This window comes from Mustela putorius, unplaced genomic scaffold (genome assembly GCF_011764305.1).
Source record: "Mustela putorius furo isolate JIRA1106 unplaced genomic scaffold, ASM1176430v1.1 tig00003853_pilon_pilon_pilon, whole genome shotgun sequence".
NCBI classification, from domain to species: Eukaryota; Metazoa; Chordata; class Mammalia; order Carnivora; family Mustelidae; genus Mustela; species Mustela putorius.
Genome location: NW_025422005.1, coordinates 8,430,388 through 8,456,804, shown reverse-complemented (window position 1 = coordinate 8,456,804; position 26,417 = coordinate 8,430,388). Strand labels below are relative to the sequence as shown.

At 58.0% G+C, this 26,417-nt stretch overlaps 1 protein-coding gene across 1 annotated transcript; it reads right to left on the bottom strand.

The window, feature by feature from the left end:
• PLOD1 (procollagen-lysine,2-oxoglutarate 5-dioxygenase 1) lies at positions 1–26,182 on the bottom strand. Its single transcript, XM_045063753.1, has 19 exons — positions 25,842–26,182; positions 17,206–17,297; positions 16,044–16,177; positions 15,550–15,713; positions 14,370–14,482; positions 13,825–13,888; positions 11,898–11,995; positions 10,919–11,020; positions 10,210–10,341; positions 8,655–8,776; positions 7,535–7,639; positions 6,999–7,124; positions 6,582–6,723; positions 5,852–5,965; positions 5,205–5,270; positions 4,596–4,700; positions 2,915–3,061; positions 2,110–2,235; positions 1–830 (listed from the first exon to the last, which is right to left on the bottom strand). Exons 1-19 carry the CDS (start codon positions 25,915–25,917, stop codon positions 675–677), a joined length of 2,184 nt encoding a protein of 727 aa, XP_044919688.1. The 5' UTR covers positions 25,918–26,182; the 3' UTR covers positions 1–674.
• Between the last annotated feature and the right edge of the window lie 235 nt (positions 26,183–26,417).

The window sequence follows — 26,417 nt, the reverse complement described above, 5'->3', positions numbered from 1 at the left end:
TGGTGTGAATGACCTTTAATAGAAACTCGTCCATCCCTCCCTCTGGAGGCGTCCAGGACAGGGTGATGTGCTGCTGTGTGTGGACGTCTCACTCCCCCCGCCACCCCTACATTGAGGACGAAGCTGTGGCACCGACACCTTTCCCGTCTCCCAGGAGATTTTCCTGAGTCCTCGTCTCCAGGGAACGAGGCTCTGCTCCCACGATAGGAGCGGATGAGGAAGGGGCTTCAGCAGTCCGAGGGGGCAGGGAGGGAGCTTGAATCTGATCTGAGTCTCGTGTCTGCCCGGAAGCTTGGAGCAGACGTCCTGGGGCTGTCTTCTCGCCCTTAGAGCCTCTCTGGGCAGCGGGCTAAGTCCTTGCTCTGCTCACGTCCAGGCCACAGGAGAAGCCAAGGAAGAGGACTGGGTTCTCCAGGAAGCCGGGGGGGAAAAGGACAAGTTGCTACAAACAATGAACACGAATAGTGTCTCCCTGGGTTGGGTCCAGAGCCCCAGGAATGCCCCAGCCGAGGAGGTGGGCTCTGCCTCTGGCTCGTGGCCGAGTCTGTCCGACGATGGCTCCAAGAGCAATGGAGATCAGGAGCCTGGAGGCCGGGACCCCGAGGCCCCAGAGTGCCGCTGGGCAGTGGTTGTTGGCAAAGAGGAAGAGGTCCGAGGTGACCTGGCCTGGCTGATTAGGGATCCACGAAGGACACGGCGATGTAGCGGGTGCCCCTGGTGGTGGGGAGCCCCTCATGGTAGTGTGTGAGTCGCCCGGGGTGCATGAGGGTCCAGCCCTTCCGTGGGGCTCGGATGGAGCAGTTGTAACGCAGGAAGCGACAACCCCCGCCCTAGAAGACGGGAGGGGTCAGAGGAGGCTGGGCCCTTCCCCCACCCCCATGCTGGATTCTCCTACACAGCCGCTTGGGACACCTTGTGAAGTCACGGCCACAGCTGCCTGAGGAAGACCCTCAGCCAAGACAGAGGGAGCCAGACCCCCTGCCTGGGAGTCAGGCAGCCCTGGCCAAATGCCAGATACGTGCTTGCTTAACCAACTTTCTGCCCCACCCAAGCCTCAGTTTCCCCTTCTGGGAAATGGGTATTAACCTCACAGGGTCATGAGAGTTCAGTGAGACGAGTAAAAGCTTAGCAACGGCGTTCTCAGCCGCCACACTGTGGACGTTTGGGGCCAGAAAAAAAAATTTTTTTTTTTTAAATCGGGCCCAAAAAACCACATGACATAAGCTTTACCAACGTAAACATTCTGAAGCGTGCGGTTCGGTGGTACTAAGTACACGCGTACTGCTGTGCAACCTTCACCACCAGGAGCAAGGGCATTCTCCCTTAGTGGCGGGCTGTCCTGGATGCCCCAGCCTCTACTTGCTGTCAGCACCACTGCCACAATCGTGACAACCAAGAATGTCTTCAGATATAGCCAATGTCCCCGGGGGCTGGGGGACAAAACTGTCCCCTAGGAGAACCCCCGTTTACATGGTGAACGCTCAAGAAAATGAGAGGAGTTTGTATGGGTGTCCTTCGCTGCGGCCAGCCCAGGACTGAGTCCCCGAAACACAGCAGTTTAAGGCATGAGTAAAGGAATGAATGAATGGCCCTCAGCTGATCACGCCTTGAGGCCCCCAGAACTGTCCCCTATCCACTCCCCATCCTCCTGATTTCCCCAGTTCTCCTCCAGCCACAGGCCTGAGCCCCACACCCGGGCTGACCCCATCCCTCCCCAAGGAGCCTTCTTACTCCCAAGAATGATGGATATTCTACACTCTGCATCACCGACGGCTCTCAGGCCTTGAGTGCTTACTGGGGGTCCACATAAGCTCTCCCCTGGATGAGCTCACAGAATTCTCACAGCATTTCTACGGAGGGCGCCCCACTAAGGGTCCCATCTAAGATGGGGGGAAACGGAGAGCCCAAGACACATGCCTGAGGCCACGGAGCTGGCCAGAGCGGGGCAGGCGGGGCCCCAGGTCCGCGCAGGCTGACCTCCGACTCCTGTGTCCCCGCTCCGCTCCTTCCCTATAGCACGGGGACCTCCTCTTTCTCTCCGGTTCTCCGGCCCCGGCTCCCCTGGGCCCTGCCCCCGAGCCCTCCTCCACCACCCTGTAAGCCGCCCACCTCGTAATCCACGCCGACCCGGTTCAGGGCGATGTTGATGGTGAAGGTGGAGGCGTCGTGGTGCGGCATGAGTGAGGGCTGCTCGTCCGGCTTGTAGCGGACGACAAAGGCCAGGTCGAACTGGGCCTGCGTCGAGGGAAAGAGAATCGGCTAGAGAGGGGCTGACCGAGAGCAGAAGAGGCTGGGGTGCACAGAAGGGACCCCTCATCCGGTCTCGGGGGGACACTGGCTCCCAGGGGGCCGATCTGTTTCACACAGTGCTCCCCAGAGCCCGGCCCAGGGAAGGTTCTCGGTAAAAATGTGCGGAGGGAGGAAAGGACAGAAGGAAGGGAAGGTGAGGGAGGAGGAGAGGAGGGGAAGGAAGCCGAGCAGAAGGAGTGAACCAAATCCTTGCAAGCCTTCGTGGCAACTAGGCAGGCTGCCAATTCCTTGAGGCCAGGGCCCAGGCAGTGGGGGCAGGTGTCGGCCGTGAGGGAGAGCAAAAGCCAAAGGGACGGTCAGCAGATTCTCGGCGGGAAGCTGGGAGAGGAATGGGTGCCCTAGCTTGCCAGCAGAGGCGTCACAGAGGAATTTAAGGACACAGAGGAGGGGGTCCTAGGGGTGAGGTCAGAGGTCAGAGGCAAGGTGGGCTGGTCCTACCCTGGACCCTTCCAGAGGCCCCCCTGACCCCAACCATGGGAGGAGACTGCACTCCCACCTGGAGACCAAATGCCCAGGCCTCTCCCGCAAGCTGGGGCTGCTCTCTCCTCCCCGCAAGCCAGTCCAGCCCTGCCCCCATCCCGGCCACCTCCCCCGGGGCGCCCACCCTGGTGTAGTAGCCGGGGTAGAGCTTCTCCGTCATGGGGGCGATGTACTCCACCAGGAACTTGTGCCACTCCCGCTCAAAGTTGATTTGGTTCATGTGGATGTCGATGGTCGGCACGTTCTCGTAGCCGCCCTGGATGCGGTTGTCCTGGAAACGACCCAGGGGAGCGTGGTTAGCGGAAATCAGAGATGGCCGCCTGGTGTGCGGCTGTCTGACCCCCACCCCTGACCTGTGAATGTGATGGGAAAAGGTCAGGGTACAGGGTCAAGGGAGGGCGCTCTGCAGAGAGAACTGAGGTCACTAGTCTGCTGACTGTGGGTTAATCAACAAGGAAGGATATTTAAAAGGAGATCTCGAAGACAGAGAATGTCCTCCTGGCTGGAGGAAGCAGGGCTATGAATTCTTCCCCAGGAGCTCAGAGTAGGACCTGGAGACTCAGAGGAGACCCAAGTCTTGGCTGACATCTTGACGAGATGAGACCTCGTGAGACCCTGAGCGGAGGACCCGGCTAACCCACCGGGGACTCCCAACCACAGAAACCCCTGGAGGATTCCTGGGTGTTGTTTGAAGCCACGAGGCTCTGTAGGGATTTGTGACACCACAGAGGAAACCAGTTCAGAGGGCCCCGGGTTAGCTCGGGCACTGGAGTCCCAGCGCTGACCGGGTCCCTGGAGCATGAGGGCCAGCCAGACCCCAGAAAGCCTGGACTATCCCAGTTACTGGCTTTTAGAGTTTAGCTCAGCCACCAAAGCATGTGGCTTAGGCTGGGAACCGGAACCACAGGGTGGTCCAGCTGCCAGGTCAAAGGTAAGTCAGGTTCTGAGCCGCACAGGCCCAGAGGGTCATGTGCCTTTAAAAGTGCTCCCTAGGGACGCCTGGGTGGCTCAGTCCCTTAAGCATCTGCCTTCAGCTCGGGTCATGATCCCAGGGTCCTGGGTCAGGCTCCCTGCTCCGCAGAGCTTGCTTCTCCCTCTGCCTGCTGGTGCGTGCTCTCTCTCTTTGTCAAATAAATAAATAAAATCTTAAAAATAAATAAAAGTGCTCCCTGAACTTGGGGCTCCTGGGTGGCTCAGTCAGTTGAGTGTCCGACTTGATTTCAGTTCAGGTCATGATCTCAGGGTCATGGGATCGAACCCTGCATCAGGCTCCACACCAAGCATGGAGTGGAGCCTACTTAAGGGTCTCTCTCTCTCTCCTCCTGCCATCCCCTCCTCTCCCTTAAATAAAAAACATTCCCTGAACTTTCCAAGATGAGTGCGGGTACCGGATTCCTCCTCTGGGGAACGCACAGCCTCTCAGCCCGACATGCCACTTGCTTCTGCTGTCTGGCAAGCGTGGCACTCATGTTCCCAATTCTTCCTCATCCCACTCTTGCTCAGTCCCCTCCCATGACTCACCCAAGCTGGGGAAGGAAGCTACGTCATTCTAATAACGAACCAGAAACTGGAAATCTAGCAATTCCAGAGTAAGACGGCTCCAGGTCACCACAGCTCGTGGTCGTGGTAGCATGGGCTGGACCCACACCCCACCCCATTTCTCAACGTTCGCCTACTCTTAAGTGCCAGAACCACCCGTCTGAAGAGCCAGAGAGGCTGGCTGGCTCGCCAGGGCAAGAGCCCAGAGGGCAGGTGTTGGCGGAGGGGCGGCCTCCCGGCACCCCCAGCCCAGGTACTGTGCCCACCTTGTTATCTCCCAGAGACCACTGGCCGTAGTGCTCCATCTCCTCCACCAGCTCATCACAGGCCGCCTCCGTGAAGATGGGGAACCAGTAGACGTCTGGGCAAGGCTGGGGAGGGCGGGGACTCAGTGACAGGGGTCTAGAGGGGCCCCGCTGCACCTTCCCCTGCCCCCACAGGCAAGGACCCTCCTGCAGCCCAGGCCCTTCCTCACGCCCTTGTCTGCCAGCTGCTAAGGGGGGAAGGAAGCAGAGCTCAGGGCTCGCCCTTCTCGGCCGGGGTCACAGAGCTCCTGGTGCAGGGCCAGGAAAGGAACGTGCACTGTCTCTCGCTACTGGCCCCTGGTCCCTAGCTGAGACCACATTTGGGGACGTTTTTTCTCTTTCTCACCGGGGCCAGAGGAGAAACTCAAGGTTCCCAAGGCCTCTGCAGACTCCAGCTGGGAAGGGCCAACAGAAGGAAGGGCCATCCTATGACCCACTCCATCGCCCAAGCATTGCTGGGGCCCAGAAAGGGGACGGGGCAGCTAGTGTCCTCCCTCTGCCCTTCCTCCCTCTCGGCAAGTGCAGGGTAGAGATTCAGGACCTTTGTCCCCAGAGGCGCCCGGTCCTTACCGTCTCTACCAGCTTCCCTGCCAGGGCCTTGGTATAGTTCTCGTGGATGTACTTCTCTTTCCAGTCCTGGGGGGGTGGGGAGCGGGGGCAGTTGGGATCCTCAGGCCTGGCCTGGGCCAGCTGGGGCTCACCCCTTGCCCAACTCCAGGGGACACTGCAAGAGGCGGTTCCTCCCCCCAGGCCCCCTGCAATATGGGTGAATGTGTGCCCGCAGGAGCTGGTGTCTGCACGTGTACCCACATGCGTGTGCAGGTGTGCGTGTCTGTGCGTGCACCCACGTCAGCCACAAGCTCGCAACACCTAGGAATGTTGTCAGCACTTTCTCCTCCTCTGATCTTCACAACACCCTCAGAAATGAGTGAGGCTGGGGTAGTATACCCATTTTAGAGCTAAAAGAACCGAGGCCCCAAAGCCGGAGAGGCTCAAGGGATAGTCCACCGACGGAGGCCTGACTCCTGATCCTCTCTCCTCCACTAGGTGGCGCTGCCGCTCAAGAGCCCTCCCACTGGCCCAAGTCCCTGGGGCGGAGGAAAGCTGGTGCCCCACGGGGTCCACAGCCTTTCTCAGGCTAAGCAGGAGCATCCCCGGCAACAGGCTCACGGGGGTCTCTTCTTCTCCCTCCCCTGCCCGTCCAGCTAGGGCCTCACCTCGGGGTTGCTGAACACCTCCCAGAGGTCATTGTGAAGGTGTGTGGTCTGGTAGTTGTCCAGGGAGAGCAGGTGGCCAAAGGTGTGCCGGTTGGTCAGGAACATGAACACATCCTGGGGAGAACAGGCCAGATGGAAGAGACACCCCCACCCCCACAGTCCCACGCGCGGCCCAGGAGAGGCTCGGCGGCAGCCTCCTCTGTCCGTTAAGTTGGAGATGAAGGAACCAAGTGCGGGTCACCCCATCTCATCTCCCCAGCACCCAGCCCAGGCCTGACACAGGATACAATCAAGAAGGGCTTCCTGGAGGACCGAATAGGAATGAAAGGATGAATGTATGAAAGCAAAGGATGGAGTCTGCTCCTGACGTTTTGGGCATGGGGAAAAACATCATTATGCTGTCACTCTTTTAAAAAATAACCACAAAAACTTCCTGGGTGGGGCACAGGAGGAGGGCAAGGGTGCCTCCCAGGCACACTACTTGGGTATATTTAGGTGGAAGTTTAGGGGTTTTCTGGCTCTGTTGAAAATGGACCTAAAACAGAGGGGTGCGGAAACTGGGTCCACTGAAGTGATCCCCACGGACCCCAAGGACCAGCCTTCATGCCTGCTGCTCCAAGCGCCCCCCCACCAGGCCCTGGCATCTCAGAAACTCCAGGGCATAAGGTAGCAGACACAGACCGCCTTCTCCATCAACAGGGCCTCCTCAAAGTGCCCAGCCCAGGCCGACCTGCTGACGGATATTGGCACAGAAGGCCATGTCAGGGTCCAGCTTCCTGTGGTGGAACAGGTCTGTCTGCCGCAGCTCAGCCCGCAGGGCACTGCCCTTGATCAGGTAGATGTTTGAGATGTATGGCACGTTCCAGACGCCACTAAGGGTGAGAGAAGAAGATGGAAGGCGGCTGCAGGCTGGTCACAGGCTGGGGGCCAGGGCCCCGGGGAGAGGGGGAAGTCACAGGCTGGGGGGCACCGCGGTGCTGATTCGGGCTCACGGGCCCAGGATAATTGTCAGGAAGTCCTTCCGTGTGTCGGGCTGCAGTCTTCCTTGCTTTGGGGCCAGCAGGAATTTGAGGGCAACAAGGCCGGGACTATGGTGGGGGGGTCGTGGACAGACGGATGAGGGGGTTCTCATCCCGCAGGTACTCACACACGCCGGCCCTGCACAATGTCCACGTAGTCCTCGGAGCGGGCGTAGTAGCCGTCCGCACTCAGCGCGCCCCAGAAGTTTGACCACAGCCTCCCATGGCGGGTCATCAGGGGGGCGATGACGTTCCTGAGAAAGAGAGCACGTCAGCGGGGTTCCCCCGGCCCACTGGGAGTCCGGGGCAGATCTAACTGGATGTGGGGAGGGACAGGGCGAGGGCCTGGGGCAGGGCCAAGAGCGGGGGGGGGGGTGTTTGGGGGTAGGGGTTGGCCCAGCTGGGGACCCCACAGCCTCCAACAGGACAGCCAGGGGCAGAGGGAGGAAGGGGCGGTCTGGCTTCTAGCAGGGAGAAGGGAACATTCTGGAGCAAGATGAGGGTGCCAGGCTGGGACAGGCCCGGGGTAGGAGGCGAGGCCGAGGTCAAGGTGGAGAAGGCAGGACGGCGGGGTGGGCCCGGAGCGGGAGCAGGAGCTCGGAGCTCGGAGCTCAGAGGGCCTGCCTGCCGACTGCCCAGGCCTACCACAGCCTCCCTTGCTCACTTGTTCTGCTCGATCAGCAGACGCAAGGTTTTCGGCTCCGTCAGAGCCACGTCGGCGTCCACACTGAAGTAATAGGTGCAGCTCCGGTCCTGCCGGCACAGGTCCCTGCGGGTTGGGGACCTGGGGTCAGTGGGGCTGGGGCTCGGGCGCCAGGGTCCCAGAGAGCCCCGGAGCCGGGCTCTCCAGGCCTGTCCCTGTCCATGACCGCAGGGAACCAGCCCCAGGTATTTAAAGGGGTCGGGCCAGCCCCGGTGCAGGTTCAGACCCAGACCCCGGGCAGCCAGGCTCTCAAGGAGAGAGCTTACTCAGCATCCAGAGCTCACTCAGCGACTGGTATCAGGTGCCCTAAAAACGCTCGTACTGTGGAGAGCATGGCCCACAGCTTCCTACACTACCCGGGGTTGTGGGTACACTGGTCCTGCCCTTCCGAAGTGCGGCTTGGTGACCTGGCCCGAAAGCCTTATGAATATATGTTCTTTTCATTTATCTGGCCAAGGGCTCAGCAGACTGGAGTCCACGGTCCAAATCCAGCAACTGCCTGGTATGGCACAGCTCGTAAGCCAAGGACTGTTTCACAGTTTTAACTGGTTGGGGGAAAAAATTTCTAAAAGTGATATAAACACCATATGAAATTCAAATTCCAGGGTCCATAAATAAAACTCTGTTGGCGTGCAGTCACGCCCAGCAGGCTACAGCCATAGGGCCAAAGCACACGGATTTACTACCTAGTCCTTTCTGGGAAAGTTCACCAGCCACAGTCAACAGAGGACTTGTTTGTTTGTTCGAATGATTGGGGAAAAATCAGAGATGGTCTCTGTCAGCTTCTTCATCTACTTCTGGCCCTTTGGTTCTTCCTCTTTCTTCAGATTTCCTTCCTGCACCCAAAGGACACTGCTCGGCCCCACCCAGAAGCCCCGAGGTGGGTAGGGCAGAGACCATTTCCCCATTTGACAGACGGGGACACTGAGGCCCAGAGAGGGGCAGGAACTTGCCGGAAAGCACACAACAGGCTTCTGAACGCCTGTCTCCTGGCCCTGATGCTCCTGACGCCATGCCCCGCACCCTCCCACCCCCACTACCGTCAGCAGAGACAACTGTGATGCTCTGGTCCCCAACTCACGCGCCCATGTTCCTGGCGTCAGCATTGGCCATCCGAACCTCAGGGCCCACCAGTTTCACAGACGGGTACTCGTCGCCATGCTCTGCCAGGAACTGCTCCACTTGAACCTTATGGTGTGGTTCCTGGGGTGGGGGAGGGGAGGGAGAGAATGGGGACATAGGTTCCACCCCCCGCACCCAGGACCACAGCACCCTCTGCGACTGCAGGCCACTCCCCTTCGTTCCCCGCACACTCTTGCTGGCCATTGGCTTTCCTACCTCCAGACCTTTGCCCATGCCAGGCCTTCTGCCTGGAATGCCCTTCCCCAGCCATCCTTGACCATCGTCCCCTGACCAGGCCTGGCCCACCAGCCTCTTAAAAGCCTCTGTCACTAGGACAGCACCCCTGATCCCACAGGCCCCATATCCAGAGTCATTTTTTCTGGTCTGGAGTATGGCCCAGGGATCTGCTTCATTGCAAAACGCTCCAGGTGATCCTTGGACCACCCTGGAAAAACAACAGTCCACACCAGGGGCCCCTTGCCTGGGAAAGCAGAAAGAACAGGACGTTTAGAACCAAGCCCAGGATTTAGAGTGCAGCCCGGCTACAGTCAGCTGTGTGACCTTGGGCCAGCCACCTCTCCCATCTCGGCTCTCACTTCCTCCCTTGTGAAATGGAAGGGCGATTGCGCCTTCCTCGCGGGGTCACCGTCAGGAGCCGACAAGTCAGACAGGGGACACAGAAAGGCCCAGAGATGGCCTGTGACGACTGTCTTCTTCCACGCCAAGTCACAAAGTCGGAATTCATGGCTGCGCTGTTTCACGTCTCCAGGGAAGCTGGGAGCCTCCCAAGGGCCGGGCCTACACCCTCCCCCTCTTTCCACGGGGCAGAGCTGAAAGAACATCCGTGGCCCAGGCAGATCTGAGGGTGGGGCCACGCGGTGCAGACTGTCAGGGCTGAGAGGTCTCAGAAAGGGCTGACACCAGGTGGGGCAGCTGAAGGACATTTAAGACAAGGAGCCTTGACAACCGCGAGGACGGGAGAGTGTATCTGGCTTCCCAGTTATGGAAATTGGGATAAGCAAAAGCAGAGCTGGGACCTGATCCAGCTAAGAAGAGGAGAGGGAGGGAGCTGGGAATACTGAGCCCGGGGCCTGCTCCCCACAAAGCAGCAGGCCTCAGAGCTCTCCCCGATTCCCCAGAAGGTACACAGGGCAGGAGAACCCATCTGTCACCGAATCCTATCAGGAGGACCTGAATGAGGCAGGGAGAGAAACCAGCCCCACGTTGACAGCTAGGAGTGCCTAGTGTATGCCTCCCCCGTGGCAGGGGCCTCCGCGTCCCACGTGCCCACTCGTGGAACCCCAGCAGCAAATCCACGTGGTCGGCACACTTCTATCCCGATTTAAGAGATGAGAAAACTGAAGCACAGAAAGGTTGAGGACTGTACCCAAGATCACACCCGTACCCAGCCGGGCCGCCTCCATCTGGCCCAGATGCTGCTGCTGTAACTAGTCCCGGAGATGTCCAAGGCCACCCCGTGAGGTAGGCCTGTACGCCAGCCACCTGCTACTCACGTGGTTGTGGATGAAAAGCCGCATCTGTTTCCGGGGGTAGTGGAGGCGCAGAAGCCGCTGGAAGAACAGGGATAAGAAGGGCGTGGGCTGTTCGATGAACACGCCGACCAGGACCGTGGGCAGAGCTTCATCCTGCGTGGGGGCGGGGGGGAAGTGTGAAGGGCTGGCCATGTCCAGCCAGTGGGCCACGGCTGAGCCCCTACGGTGGCCCAAGGGACCCAGGGCCCGAGGCAGAGGTGTGCAGACTTAGCAGGAAAGGGGACCTGGGCCAGGCAGCTCCAAGCAGCCACGTGCAGGCAGGCAGAGGCAGGGCCCGGTGGGGAAGCAGGAGGAGAAAGTCCCAGCTGGGCAGAGCTTGCCTCGACTTGGAGCCAGGCCGAGCTGATGGCCCGCTGTCAGAGGGCCTGGCTGGCATGGGTTGGAAGTGAGCTATAAATGAGGAAGTGAGGTCCGTAAGACGAGAGGGGGCGCTGTAGGAGAGGAATCGGGCGAAGGAACCGGAACTTTGGTGTGGCTGGGGCAGGGTAGGAGCTGGAGCCCTAAGTAATCTGAGAAGGCTTCCAGGAGGAGGTGCCCGGGGGAAGAGGAAGATGGGAACCCCAGACGGGAAGGTGATCCTTTTACCTCCCACCAAAGACAATAACCTCTTCCAGAATCACTCATCCTCCCCATCCAAGGAGACCGAGCCCCTTACGCCTGGCGGCCATACCCCAATCCCCCTGAGGCTTCGCAGGCTCTCATCACACACGGCGCAGCCTGTCTCGAAGGTCCAGAAGCGCGGGATGTAGTTGCCCAGGTAGTTCAGCTGCAGCTGTGGGGAAACAGGGGGTCTGAGACGTGGGGTCCGGGGCCCGGCCCACCCGTCTGTACCTACTGAGTCACATGCCCCTCAGCCCCTGGGGTACCTGCACCCCAGCCCTCTAAGGGGGCAGGAATGTGACTTTCCTTGGGGCAGGTTTTGGAGAGAATGTTCTGTCCCCCTGGAGATCACCAAAGCTGCTCCAAGGGCAGAGTGGGGCTTGGTGTGCTGCCACACCTTTGTCTCTGGATCTGCCAGGAGCGTGTAAAATGCAGATCACTGCCGCCTCCCACACCAGAGAGTCCCACTGAACAGCTCTGGGGTGGGGGTCAGGAAATCTGCTTTCACACTCGCCCCATTCTCTCCTGGCCACGTGACTCTGACACACTGAGGGGCGGGGCCAAGGACCACACTTGAAGCAATTTGCTGTGAGCCAGGCCCGGCTCCCCAGGGCCCATGAGGTCTGGCTCTCACCCCAGCCCCTTCTGAGCCCCAAGAGCACAGGAACTAGTCTGTCCTGCTCATGACTGACTCTGCCTTATGTTCTGGTGCAGACACTCTGTAAATGTTTATTGCCTGAAGAAACAAGTCTGCCCTGAAGAACGGGGTACGGATGACTCAGGTGGCCCAGCTGAGGCCCTAATGGGGACAGTGACCTCTTCTGTGTCTTGTGGTTGAGCAGGGATGAACATCACTGACCACCACAGCAAGGACACAAGGCACCACGCTGAACTCAGACGTGAGGACAGAAGCAGTGACGTGGCAACAGGCCCTCGGGGTCGGTGGGGAGGTGGCCCTGACCCCAAGGAGAAGCCATGGGATCGTGGTGAAAACAGGAGCCTCTGGCCCCTCTCTCGCTCTCTAGCCGCGGGCTGCGGCCTCCCCCTACCTTGGTGGGCCCATTGCCGTGAATCAGGACGGGGAGGGTGTCGTAGGCAAGGTTTCTCGCTCTCACGTGGCCCATCTCGAACTTGAGCACGACCTCATCTGGGGGTCAGAAAGCACAGACACATCCAGCATCAGGCCCAGAGGCTAAGCTCAAATCCTGGCTCCTTGCCAGGGCATGTTCCAGGCCACCAACACCACCTCTTTGAGCCTCGAGTTTCCTTGTCTGTGAAATGGGGTTAAGAGTGGGAGGAGTCCGGAACGCCTGGGTGGCTCAGTTGGTTAAGCAGCTGCCTTCAGCTCAGGTCATGATCCCAGCGTCCTGGGATTGAGTCCCGCATCGGGCTCCTTGCTCGGCGGGGAGCCTGCTTCTCCCTCTGCCTCTGTCTGCCATTCTGTCTGCCTGTGCTCGCTCTCTCTCCCTCTCTCTCTGATAAATAAATAAGATCTTAAAAAAAAAAAAAAAGAGTGGGAGGAGTCCGTGTTGGGTAAGCACTTAGCACCCTGCCTGGCACATGGAGTCCACAACAACCGCCGGAATTTACTGTGATGACTTCTTGGAGCCGGAGGTAGGGGAAGGGACAAAGCGAAGACCTGAGACATCCCAGCTCCAGCTCCAGCTCAGAGCAAAGCCCCAGGACAGGGCCTGGGGGTGTGCAGAGCAGCACTGAGAATATGCCAGCCCAAGCGGAAGCCCTGGGCAGGGTGGGGGACAGATCCTGTCCTGGTGGAGAGGATTCCTCCCGCAGGGTCCTAGCCCCTTTGCTCTGACCCCGTTAGACAGCAGGAAGAAGCTGCCTGTCTGATAGTTATAAATGCAGAGGGGCCCGTCATCAGAGGCCTGGAAGATACCAGAGAGACAGGCCCTCTGTGTGGGTGATCACGTAAGGGGGACCCTCTGTGCAAGCTCTTGGCTTCCCCAAGAGATGTTCTGGACCCGGCTTCTTAATGTAGGTCCACGCACTCCCAGAAGCCACAGACAAAGGGTGTGGCTGTGTCTGCACCTTCCCGAGAAAGGAGTCTTAGTACTGATTGGATTCTCAAAAACCAAGACTCCATTTACCCCGTAAAATCACCAATTAGTGGGGCGCCTGGGTGGCTCAGTGGGTTAAAGCCTCTGCCTTCAGCTCAGGTCATGATCGCAGGGTCCTGGGATCGAGCCCTGCATCGGGCTCTCTGCTCAGCAGGGAGCCTGCTTCCTCTCTCTCTCTATCTCTCTCTCTCTGCCTGCTTCTCTGCCTGCTTGTGATCTCTGTCAAATAAATAAATAAAATCTTTAAAAAAAAATCACCAATTAGCTATTGGGTCTAACTATTCCTTTTTAAAGACGGAAAAATGAGGCCTAAGGGTGTGTGTGCTTGTGTGTGTGTGAGAGAGAGAGAGAGAGACTTGCCCGAGGTCACCCAGGAAGGCAGGCAAAGGACTGTTGTCACCAGCCATGGATTTGGGGCCAGCCCCAGGGGGTTTCTGTTTTTAAGGACCAGGCAGCCTCTCTGCTTGGTCATCTATCACCCTCCTGTCAGCTCAGTCCCTGTGCGTGCCCAGGAAGCCTTCGCCTGGGACGGGGGAGGGCCGGGAAGGAGGGGAACCCGATCACCTGTAAGAGCCAGAGCCCCAGGACAGGGGGCAGGTACCGGCGGTGCGCACTGCCCAGCTGCTCCCAGGCGGAGCGCTTGTCCCCTGCCCGGGTGTCCCTCAGGCTCTCACCCGGACTTCTTGGTCCTCTTTTCTCCACCTCTAGAGACCCACAGCTCTGCCCCAGGCCATCCATCCAGGTGGCCTCTGGGGACCTCAGGACGGGGGCAGGTGACCTCCCAGCACAATGGCCACAGGAGAACCAGCCCATCCTCCTCAATGGGCTCAAGCCCTGGAATCCTTACTTCCTTCCTAACACCCCTCTCAGGATCCCCCTCCCCGTGGGGGCTGCTCACCCAGGGCTCCATCCAGGTTCTGGAAGATACGGCAGCGGTGGTCCAGGGTGATGTTGATCCGTTCCTGCAGGAAAGAGGAGACCAGGCTGCAGCAGGGACAGGCGCTGGCGAGGGATGGGGCCCCATCACGCTCAGCGTGGGGAGCCTGCCCGCCCACGTCTGCCACTTCCTCTCCCCACACCTACTCTGCCCTGTCACACTGGGGTGGCTGGCCACCCTAGGATCTACTGGTCCAGGGGCTCTGCTCGCAGAGAACCAGGGACTTTCCAAGTTGGAAGGCATCTAAGGAAAATAACTAATCCAAGTGCAACCACCAGGATGACAACAAATGCTTGTTTTTTGCTTTACTGTCATTCGCTAAGTACTATAAATGCATTCATTTAATCCACACGACATCCTGACGGGAAAGCGCCACCATCAATCCATTTTACAGATTTAAAAAATATAGCAGAGAGGTCGGATAACTTGTCTAAGGCCACACAGCTAGTAACTGCCTAAGCTGGCATCCAAACTCCAGGAGCCTGGCCCCGCACACGGGCCCTTACCCTCTTCTCTGGGTCCAAGAAGATCTTGGTGTAAAAGAGCTGGTCGCTGTCACTGTCCTGGCCTTCCCACTCGGCCACCAGTTTGCTGAGGTTGGGGGCATAACCGATGAAGCCTGCGGGTTGGTGGGTGACACGCAGAGACAGACACTTAGCTTCCCGCCTCCAAGTCAGGAGCCTCTGCGCAGCATCCACTTTCATTCACCTCCCCCTCCTTCTCCTTCTCTTAGGAGCCTTCCTGGATTGAGTGGGGGTAGTGTCTCCAGGCTGAAAGCACCCTGCTAACCAATGCCACTGGGTGACAAGTTCCCACTGAACTCACGGAGAAAGATCACAGGTACCTACTAACCTGCACCAGCTCAGGTGCTGGGCACCACACAGGTAGGTGGCGAATGAATGGATCAGACCAGGAGTCCCTGGAGAGCAGAGCTGGCGGGGCAGAGGCTAGGAGCCGCTCTTCTAGTTATCTGGGACACTTGGCCCAGAGAAGGGCAGAGGCTGGGCCAAGGTCACACAGTGCATGGCGGCTTAGAGGAATAAGCCCACACAGCATCCTGGCCACAGTGCAGATTGGTAAGGATAGAAGAGAAGAGGGAGAAGGGGACAGACAGGCAGAGGGAGAACACGCCAGCCCTGGCCAGGACCAGACCGTCTAGGCAGTGCTAACTCTCTAACTCTCCCAGCCAAGGGGGAAACGTGGCCGCTGGGGGGCCGGTGGAGGCGGGGGAGGGAGGTGGGGGTGAAGCCTCTTCCGGGGCCGGACAGAGGAATCCGGCCTAAAATACAGATTTTATTCCCCATGCAGCAAAAAGCCATGGACTTGTGTGAATTTGTGAAGCTGGTTGGAGAATGGCCCGGAAGGGGTGAGAGGAGAGGCTGGCGGAGCAGGGAGACCACGGCAAATGACCAGGAGCCAAGTGAGAAGGGGGGCCGTGGGGGTGGACGGGAGGGTGCAGCCCAGAGGTCTTTCAGAGTGGGAGGGGCATGACTGGCCCCCCCCAGACTGAGAGGCGGGGGAGGAGCCAAGGGAGGACATTCAGGGGTGACTGTGGTTTTGCCCTGTGCTGAAGGGTGGCTGTCCACGAGATGAGGCCGTTGGCAGGGGGGCCACCCTAACGGCAGCGGAGGGACCCCTCTGGAGCCCGCCCAGCCCCGCCACGCTCTCTGCACCCAGGCTCCTCACCTCCAGAGCCCAGGAACCTCTTGCCGTCGGACACGGCTGGGTACTTGGCCTCCAGCCTGCGGTCCGGGTAGATGAGTTCCTCGGCTGAAAAGACCACCTGACTCCTGGCTTGCCGGAACTTCTTCAGCAGCTCTCGAGGCCCGGAGGCAAACACCACGTCGTAGCTGTGGCCAGAGCCAGGGGAGGCAGGAGCAGGACAGAGGTGAGCAGGGGCTCATGAGGGTACCTCCTCTCATGTCACCCCTGGGATATCGATCTGCCCCATTGTCCCCGGCCTGGCCTGCAGGGTTCCCACCTCCCCTGGGCAGACCCCCCCCGGCCCATCTTCTCACCACCAATGGAAATGGTCTTTTCTGGGCTCAGGGATCCCATAAAACTATAGGCAACCTTAGCTAGAGTGATCCTCCCCCCTCCCTTATCCTGCAAGGGCCTCATTCTAGAATATTCCATCTCTTTGCCGAGGAGCCCTGCCCAGGAGGCCCCCCACCATCCACCTGTCCGTGAAGAGAATGACCAGGTTCTCCTTGTCTGCATGCTTCTCCAGGGCTTTCTTCAGCAGCCGAACCTTCAGCCCTCCGCCAGCCGACGACCCCTTCTCCCCACTCCAGTCCTCCCCCAGGCCCAACGCCTGTAGAGAAAGGCCCCTTAACATGGGCTTTTGGAGAAGAACTATTTTGCCAGCCAAAATTCCACTCCCACGGGGACAGTGACCATCTTTGCCTGTGTCTGCCCAGGACCTCCTCCTTCACCCATAATGAAACCATTCTACAACGTATGTGAGGCTGACTGGCCTTGGGGGGGGGGGTCCTGTGACCACACCTGACCAATCAGTGTGTCCCATCCTTCCCAGGACCATGGGTTTCAGCAGGTGCCCTAAGCATGGCCTCAGAGTCTTCCCTGGGACTGTTCTGTTCAAACTAAGGAAAATCTGTCTAGTTCTGCTCAGGTTGAGAAGCGGGGCAGGTGGGTCTGTGGCTGGTGGTCACCTTGCCACCATGCAGAGAAAACGGGTCTGCTAATGAAGACCAACGGGACCTAGAGATAGAAAGACGAAGCCCTTACCATGCAGCTTGAACCCCTAGATCCAACTATGCCTGAAGCAACCCTCTGCTTCAACCTCATTCATGTGAATTAATCCATTTTCTTTCTGGCTTAATGCCATTCGATTGCAAGCTGTACAGGCAGTACCATGGTCTGCCTTGCCCACCATCTGATCCCCAGTGCCTGACAGGAGACACTTGACACACTCTGCTGAACAGAGGAACATCTTCCTGCAGGGTTGCACACAGAGGACACCAAGGGGACTGGGCATCGGCCTGTGTTTCTTTAGAGCAGCTTTTACACAGGTGCAGTCTCCACACTATGGGCCATCCTAAAATCGCCTGGGGTGGGGGTGCTGGTGGAAATGCTGGTTCCAAGGCCCTGCCTTCTAAACCGGCCACACACACTTCCCCCACTCTGCCACCTCCAGCATCTCCCACACTTTGACAGTGTTCTCCCTCTCCTGCTCTTCCTAACTTGTCCTCATCTTAAGAGCTTCCAGAAGCCTTCCCTGTGGCCCCCATTCGTTTGGGAAGGGCAAAAGCCCCGCTCCTAGACTCTCCCGCCACCCCCTGGCTGTCCTGCCCCCTCCGCCCTGCCCGGAGAGCCTCTCACCTGGATCTTGTAGTTGAAGAACTGACCCGAGCGCTTGAAGCGCCGGAACCCCTCCGTCTCCCTTGTGGCCACCGTCAGGACTAACAGGTTGTCTAGGGACAGAGAAGGGCGTGGTGAACGGCACTGGGTAAGGAGAGGCGACAGGCGGGAGCAGGTCCTTGTCCCCAGATGTGGCAAATCCTGGCAGGATGTGTCCCTGTGTCCACCCGTTATAGACAAGGGCCCATGCCCCAAGTAGGAAGAACATGGTGAAGGTCTGCACTTGGGTCTCCCAACTCTCCTCCTGAGTTCCATCCCCCTGGGAACTGATCGGCATGACAGGAGGTGTCCAGAGCACGGGTGTCTGCACCTTGCACTGTGGGGCTGGGTCTTCCTGGATTTAGGGGGCTCTGGCCTTGCGCAGGGGTGGAGGCAAAGACTGGCCCTGAATGCTGGACACCAGGAGGACCTCTCTGGTCAATGCTGGCCAGACGCCCAGGCATGGCCACTGCCCTCCGTGCCTATGCCCGGGGCACACTATCTAACCCAACAGTCTTTCTTGCTGAACTTCACTCAGCCACCACGGGAGAACCTATGAGTGGACCCTGAGTGGGAAGTGATTCAAAATCCCTAGCTTTTGGGGCACCTGGGTGGCTCAGTCAATTAAGCAACTGCCTCTGGTTCAGGTCATGATCTCAGGGTCCTGAGATTGAGCCCCGTGTCAGGCTCCCTGCTCAGTGGGGAGTCTGCTTCTTCCTCTCCCTCTGCCTGCCACTGCCCTGCTCATGCTCTCACTCTCTCAAATAAATAAAATCTTTAAAAGAAAGAAAGAAAGAGGAAAAGAAAGAACAAAATCCTTAGCTCTGACTACACCAGCTGTAGTACCTTTTTAACAAGAGACCTCTTTTGGGCTCTGTAGTGTAGCTTCACATTTGCAATGGAACCTGCTGGAAACAACACCCCAGACAGCATCTCCAGGAGCCCTGGGAAAGTCCCTTCCCGATCACAGTTTGAGGCTGGGTTATCTAAGGAACAAAGGCTCCAGAGCTGGCCTGCCTGGTCAGAATCCAAGCTTTGCTCCTTACCAGTTCTGTGACCTTAACAAGTCCTTGATTTTTCAGGGCCCCATTTTCTTCTTTGTCAAACAGGGACAATAATAGTACAGTAGGAGCATCTGGCTGGCTCGATCGGTCAGCACACGATTCTTGATATTGGGGTTACAAGCTCAAGCCCTGTGTAGGGCACAGAGACTACTTAAAAAGAAAACAAAACCCAACAGTACAGCAGTCCCCCCTTTATCGGTGGAAGATGCAGTTCAAGACCCCCAGTGGATGCCTGAAAACACAGAGTGTGCCAGACCCCTTATATACTGTGTGTTTTCCTGAATGTACCTATCTAGGATATAGTTTAATTGTAAGTCAGGCTCAGTAAGAGATTAGCAACATAAAACAGAACAATAACAATATACTGTAATAAACATTCTATCAATGTGACCTCTCTCTCAAATGACCTTACTGCACTGAGCTCTCCTCTCTTGTAATGGTGGGAGATATAAAAACCCTACATGACAAGGGGCACCTCGGTGGTTCAGTCCGTTAAGTGTCTGCGTTAGGGTCAGGTCATGATCTCGGGGTCCTGGGATTGAGCCCAGCACTGGGCTCCCTGCTCAGCAGGGAGCCTGCTTCTCCCTCTCCTTCTGCCTCTCCCCCAGCTTGTGCTCGCTCTCTCAAAAACCCAACCAACCAACCAACCAACCACACTACAGGACAAGAGGAAAGAAGTGTAGCTCTGTGACACGGTCAGGCTGTACTGACAGATCCTCAGAAGGAGGATCATCTGCTCGCCCGCAGATAACAGAGACCCCTGTACCTACTTCAAGGACTGATCAGGGAGAGGCAAACATCTTGCTCTGGTATTCAAGATCCTCCCTGATGGGCCCTCTAGGTCCCAGGGCCAGTGACAATGACACCCCTTTCCTGCCACCACCTCTATGAAGCCTTCTCAGATTTCTCCTGACCTTTCCTGCCCTTAGAGGTAAAACCCCCTCCCCTCCTTTGTAGAACTCATTACTGTTTCCCTGAAGTCTAGGACATAATGCTTTTCTGGGTGGACAGACCCAGCAGGTGGCCAACCAGTAAGGCCTTCTTGTGCACCCGGGCTCTGTGAAAGCAAGAGGAGCCCAGGCTCAGAGAACAAAGGGGTCCCGCCGGGCGGAGCTGGCTGAGCTGGCAGAGCCGGGCAGGCTGCTGGCCCCAGAGCAAGGGGCGGCCCAGCAGTTTGGGCAGGAATCCACTGGAAGTGGCCCCAAGGATCTGGGGAGGGAAGGGTGGATTCACTAGGCAGGTGTGGAGAGGGGAGGCCTCACCACCTGACCGCGGGGACCAGGAAAGTGGGGTGCTGCTCCCACTGGAGGAAAGTCTCCCCCAATTCTGGCTTGGATGGTTAAGTGAGCAGAGGCGAGTTGCCAGCTCTGAGGCCCTCCTGTCCTTGGCAGGGGCTGCTGGGGACAGGAAAAGTGTCACATTTCATGGATGGAAAAAGCCAGCGTGTGTGTCTGTGTAAGGGGCTAGATGGGGCTCCCGCAGTCAGGCTGCAGGGGGAGGGCCGAGGGGATGCGGTGGACGTCTTGAGGCTCCTTTGCTGAGTTCCCTCTACCAAATCGTGGTACCAGATGGCTAACCTTTACCGAACACCTTCGGCTTGGTTCTAAGCCCTTTATTGGTCCTAACCCCCTCTTCCTGGTGAGCAGCTTGCCCAAGGGAGCCAGGAAGTGGCAACACCAGGATGTGGACACAGAAGCCTGGACCCAGAGTCCCCCTTAACCCCTGCACACACTGCCCAGGCCCGGGACAGTGACCAGCTCTCTATCTCTCCATCTGTAGAAACCCTCACTGTGGTGGAGGAGAGAGCCCCAGGCCATGCCAGACAGCCCCCTCCAACCCAACAACTCAGTCTGCCTCTTCTGTTTTCCTGGATGCTGCCATGTGTCCCTCCCAGAAACTTCACAAATCTAGTGCCTGCCTCCCTGGCTGAGGAGGCGACCAGGTCACCCAGTTCAGAGGTCCCAAGCCTGCCTGCACAGCAGCATCACAAGAGACGCTGTGAACTCCAGACTCCTGGGCCCCAGGACCAGAGGGCCGAGATGGGCCCAGAAGTCCAGATTTATCCCACATCTCCTGGGTGATTTCTGAGGGTCAGCCACATTTGGAAACCTCTGATCCAGCCCATCTCCTGGTCCTGACTGTGGGCCTGGAGGTGAGTCACAGCAAAACTCCAGGAAGGCCCCTCCCCCAAGGGATCCTGGCATTACCTCTCAGCACGGCCCACCCCCCACAAAAGCTGCCTCACTGAACCCAGCGTTTATTCCATTCCTGTTCCCGCCTGCACAACTCACTCCTCCTCCTAAAGAGGCCTTGGTCCTCCCACCAGCACTGTAAGAGGGTTACCCTCTCTCCACATCCTCTCCAACATCTGCTATTTCTTGTCTTGTCAATTTTTGCCATCCTGACTGGTGTAAGGTGGTACCCCAGTGTGGTTTTGATCTGAATTTCCCTGATGGCTAATGATGTAGAACATTTTTTCATGGGTCTTTAAGCCATTTGTATGTCTTCTCTGGAGAAGTGTCTGTTCATGTCTTCTGCCCATTTCTGACTTGATTATTTGTTTTTCCGAGTGTTGAGTCTGAGAAATTCTTTATAGATCTTGGAAATCAGCCCTTTGTAGTGTCATTTGCAAATATGTTCCTTCATTCCATAGGTTGTCTCTTTGCTTTGTTGACTGTTTCTTTGGAAAACTGTGTGGATGTTCCTCAAAAAGTTAAAAATAAAGCTACCTTGTGATCCAGCAACTGCACTACTGGGTATTTACTCCAAAGATACAGATGTAGTGAAAAGAAGGGCCATGTGCACCCCAATGTTCATAGCAGCAATGTCCATGATAGCCAAACTGTGGAAAGAGCTGAGATGCCCTTCAACAGACAAATGGATAAAGATGTGGTCCATACACACAATGGAGTATTACTCAGCCATCAGAAAGGAGGAATACTCAACATTTGCGTCAACATGGATGGGACTGGAGGAGATTATGCTGAGTGAAATAAATCAGAGAAAGACCATTATCATATGGTGTCACTTACTTGTGGAACATAAGGAGTAGCATGGAGGACATTAGGATCAGGAAGGGAAAAATGAAGGGGGGGAAATCAGAGCTTAAGATGAACTATGAGACTGTGGACTCTGGGAAACAAACTGAGGGCTGGCGGGGGGATGGGTGAGCCCGGTGATGGGCATTAAGGAGGGCATGAATCGCACGGAGCCCTGGGTGTTATCCGCAAACGATGAATCATGGAACACTGCATCAAAACGAATGACGTACTGGGTGGTGACTAACATAATATGGTAAAAAAAAAAATTAAAAAAGAGGGGCGCCTGGGTGGCTCAGTGGGTTAAACCTCTGCCTTCAGCTCAGGTCATGGTCTCAGGGTCCTGGGATCGAGCCCCACATCGGGCTCTCTGCTCAGCAGGAAGCCTGCTTCCCCCTCTCTCTCTCTGCCTGCCTCTCTGCCTCTGATCTCTCTCGCTCTGCCAAAATACATAAATAAAATCTTAAAAAAAAAAAAAAAAGAAAGAAAGAAAAGAAAAAGAGGCTGTAGTCCTTCCTCCGTGAAGCCCTCCATCCTCTCCTCCCCTTATCTGGTGCTGCGCTGGCGTGCCCAGCAGGTGAGACACCAGTACAAACCTGCCCCATCTCCCTTTGCTGGGCCAGACTCGCGTCTTCATCTCCTTGGCCTCCTGCCCCCACCCCGTGGCTGGGACTGAGTGTGAGTCTGGACGTCTGGTGTGTGCTGTCTGGTCTTAGGGAGCACGTTGGGAAGGTGATTCTAGAAAGCACAGCCATCGGCTGAGCCCTTAGGAGACATCACGCGCTACACGAAGTGTATTGCGTTCACCATCACCTTAACGATCCACATCCCATGTGGCGGGCGGCACTTCTATTCCCCCTTGTGCCTGTGAGGAAACTGAGGCACAGAGAGATGAAATACCCTGCCAGAGGTCACAGAGGCTTGAAGTGAGAGGTGAATGAGCTGGAATTCCAGAGGCCCGTGTTCCCGGCCTCACCGTTTTCCTGGCCAACATTCTAGAATGCTGCGGACCGAATCCAGCACGTCCAGCCGCCTTTACTTAGGCATCTCCAGTGTGGCCGGACACTCAGCTCCCGTCCCATGGCGGGCACCCACCCAGAGCACAGGGCACACCACGGGGCGACACTGAGCAGGGTCCAGTTCCAAGCACCAGGTCCGGCCCCCCTGCATTCTGGCTGGTCCAGCAGGCCCGCCTGGGGCTCAAGCCCGGGTCTGCGTGAGGCCTGACACCCAGGGCTCCAGGCCTGCTTCCCGGGACAGACAAGCTGTGCTCCAGGATCAGCAGAGGTGAGTGGGAGGGAACAGGGCAGAGTCGCTGACAGATTGCTGGGTGAGTAACTTAGCCTCTCTGAGCCTGTCTCCTCCTCTGTAAAACGGGGTCCTAGGAACCCCAGTACCTTCCTCCCAGAGACCTTCCCAAGGACTGTAAGAGCTAATGTCTGTGAAGTGCGTGGCACAGGACCTGCCCATGGGGGCCACACAGGTTCTTGTCATAGGGACCCTTCCCGGAGAGAAGGCCAGCTGCTGCCCTCGGGGTCCCAGCTCCAGAAAAGCTGTCTTCCTTCCAGAGGGCAAGAATGATGGGGAGAGGCTGTGCCCAGGGCCCTGGCGGGGCGGGGTTTAGGAAGACACCTCTCTGGGGTCCAAAGATGAGGCTGAGAACCCAGGCCTGGGTTGCTTTGCTACAGCTGGTGCTTCCTCCTCCCCAAGAGGGGCCAGCCCACGCAAGGCAGAGGAAGGCTCTCCAGGCACCATCGGAAGCTGGGGCTGCTCTCTGCAGCACGGGAATGAATGAAGCTCCTCCCCCATCCTCTGGGCTCACCCCAGGCTTGAACAGAAGCCATAAAGCAGGTGTGGCAGAATGTCAGGAGATGGGGATTCCCAGTGCCCAGGAGCCAAGTGTGATTCTCCTGGGTCTGGCGCCCCACTCGTGTCAGTCTCCTGCAGACACTCCGCCGCCAAAACACACACACACACAAACACACACACAGCTGGGCCTTCCTGACTCCTGGGATTTTTCCATTCCCTGCATGGAACAGTATGACCCACAACCCCCGCCCACGCCCTGTTGACCTCCTGGAGCCTCAGAACAGCAGCCACCAGGCTCCAGCTGGTCCTTCCCTCGGCATGGCCAAATCCAGGCCCTCAGGGCAGGCAGGGAACAGTAATCAGCCAGAAGCCTCTACAAGAGGGAGAAAGGACCAGGGGGCATCTGGACTCTCTCCTGCTCCCAACTCTATGAAAATTTGCTTGTTTGGATGTTGCTTTGCTGACAGCCTTTTTCTGTCCCCCACAGTGGGCTGGGGACACCCCCCACCCCGCATAGGTCAATGTCCCCTTTCCCAAGTGCAGGGCATTCTGGAAGAGGAGAATTGTATCTCCCCCATAAGATTGGGCATCTACTGAGGAGAGAAGCTCTGAGTCCTCCCCTAAAATTGGGAGCTCCCTAAAGTGAAAACTCCATCTTCCTCTCCATGTGCCAAATCCACGTGTGTTCGGGTACGGGGTGGACAAGCCGCCAGGAACACCATTCCTGAGCCTGCCCCACTCCTCCCCAAGAGGCATCAGCCCACACCCCTCAGCAGCTGCCCCATCCCAGCCCCCTGGTACTGACCAGGCATCTCAGCCCAACCAGGGGACGGAGGAGCTGGCCTCTCTGGCGGCTGCTGGAGTGTCCCTGCCTCCGGACCCCTGTCAGTGGGTCTGCAGGACAAACCACCCTCCCACTCTGTCCTAGCCAGCAGGCTAAAGTTGAACAGATTCCTCCAGACAGCATCTCCACGCAACAGGGGTGACGAGCAGTGGGTCTGAGTCCCAGTGAACGACTCTACCTCCAACCACCTACAGCAACCGGAGACCAGCTATTTAACCTTTTGGGGCCTCAGTCTTGCTATCCGCAAAACGGGGCTAATGATTCCTTACTTATCAAAAGGGTCTGAATGGAGTAGGAGAAGAAAAGGGCCTCCACTTGACAGTGGCTTGATATCAGCTCCATGTCTGGCCTCCCCTTACTTCTTGTCCATCAATCTACTATCTATGTAGTCTCTGCCGGGTGCTCGACCTGGACCATCTCGATGATACACAGGATCCTGCACTCTCAGTGGTGGCTACCTTCCGTGACCTCTGTCCCCTCCCATCACCTGCTGCTGGGGTCAGGGCACCTGAAGCCCCGTCACTGATTTGGTCCCTCTGACTCTGGGGGCTTCGCTGGGGGCAGCGGGAGTTTTCTCTCTTGGCATGGGCTGGGGGAGGACGGAGCACACATCGGCAGAAGCAAAGCAAAGAGACGCCCAGGATACAAAGGCTATTCTAGGGCTCCAGTCTCCTGACCAGTGAGTAAACCCAGGCCACAGGCCTTTTGCACACACCACCAGCCCAGCGCTGTGCTCAGCACCTGCCTCACTGGATTTTTTTTTTTTTTTACCTGATTCACTACCCTGCTGGAATACTCCAGGAAAGCAGGTGGTGCTGGGTCCAAGGAAAAAAAAGGCCTGAATAGGCCAGGCATAGAGCTGAACCCTCACCAGCAGGCTTCATCCCATACAATCCTGGCTAGAGCACTAGGACTCGGGTACCACTCCCCCCAGTTTGCAGGCTAGAACACCAAGCTTCATGGAAATTGGTCACCACAGGCTTTACCACTGGGAGATGCATAGCCTTGGGCACAACCTGGCACAAAGAACGTACTCAGAAATGGCAGTTTCCACCCCGTCCCTGGTGAAGGTCTGAAACAACACCTTCCTGCTCCCTCCAGCTAGCTCCTCTCAGAGGTTCAGCAGACAGCCCTGGAGGTGCCTGGGGGAGGGGTGGGGTGGGCAGGGGCAGCACCCCCTCAGAACGGTGGGGCACACTCTGAAATCCAATCTGCTTTGGGGATGGAGAAGGAACACGACTTGCGGAGCCCAGCAGATCCCGAACCAACCATTCCAAGACCGAACAACCCTAGGCAGTCAGTGCACCTGTCTGAGCCTTTTCCTGCTGTGCCCCCTGGAGGGAGTAAGACCCACCCGGCAGGGGTAATGCAGACCACATGCCTCTGCCATGGGGGACCCCATGCCATCCCCACCCCCATGGCTGGGATGCCTAGAGGCTCCCACGGAACCAGACACCGCTGAGCGTCAATCCTGGTTCCAAGGTCCGCACGTTGTGGGATCTTGGGCAAGTGAACGGACTCTGGAGCCTTAGTTTGCGCAGCTGGAAAAGGGGGATAAAAGCAGAGCACACGGGAGGTGGAGATCACCCTTCACGGCTGCCTGACACATACACAGTAGCCAGGTCCTTACTACCGAGACAGCTCTAATCATCTGACCCTCTCCACGCCCCTCCCCTCCCGGCCGCACGACGCGGGAGCCGCAGCCGCAACAGGGGAAGTGATTCGTCCAAGCGGCCAGCGAGTCAGTGGCCCAGGGACCGGAACCCGGATCCCCTCGGAAGCCCAGGCCTCCCGTGCAGACCGGCAGCCCCCAGACCAGCCCCCCCCCCACCCCCCGGCCCCCGGCCAGGCCCGCGCCCTCACCCTCCGGCTTGGAGTCGCCCTTCGCTTCGGCCAGGAGCAGCCAGGCCAGCGGGGCCAAGAGCAGCAGCGGCCGCATGGCCGGAGTCTGGGGACGTCCGGCCGGCCCGGCGGCGCTCGCAGGCTGGAACTTTCGCGACGGGGTCGGCGGTCCGGCTGCCACGCACGGGGCCCGCCCCGGGGGCGGTGTCGCACCGCCCTCCTCTCCCTCCCCGCCGCCGCGCCCGCCCGGGGGAAGGGTTTTCCCGCAGACTCGCCCGAACCCCGGCCGCCCCGAGCTGGGGCGGCTCCCGGGTCCTTCCGCCGGCCGGTCCTCCGCCCCGCGCTTCTCCCGGGGCTTCTCCGCCGCTGGAAGTGGTGGGCGGGAGCTGGGGATGGGGGTGGGGTGGGGTGGGGGAGAATGTCGGGGAGTTCAGAGGCGTCCACGTCCCTGGCGAGATCCTCCTGGCTGCTGGAAATGCAGAAAGTGCATCACCATCTACCAAAAAAGGAAATCACTTAATCCGCCTTTGTGTTCCTGGGTGGCAAACAGAACCTCTGAGCCGAGGAAGGTCTTGCTCTTGAGGTCGCCCTGTTAAG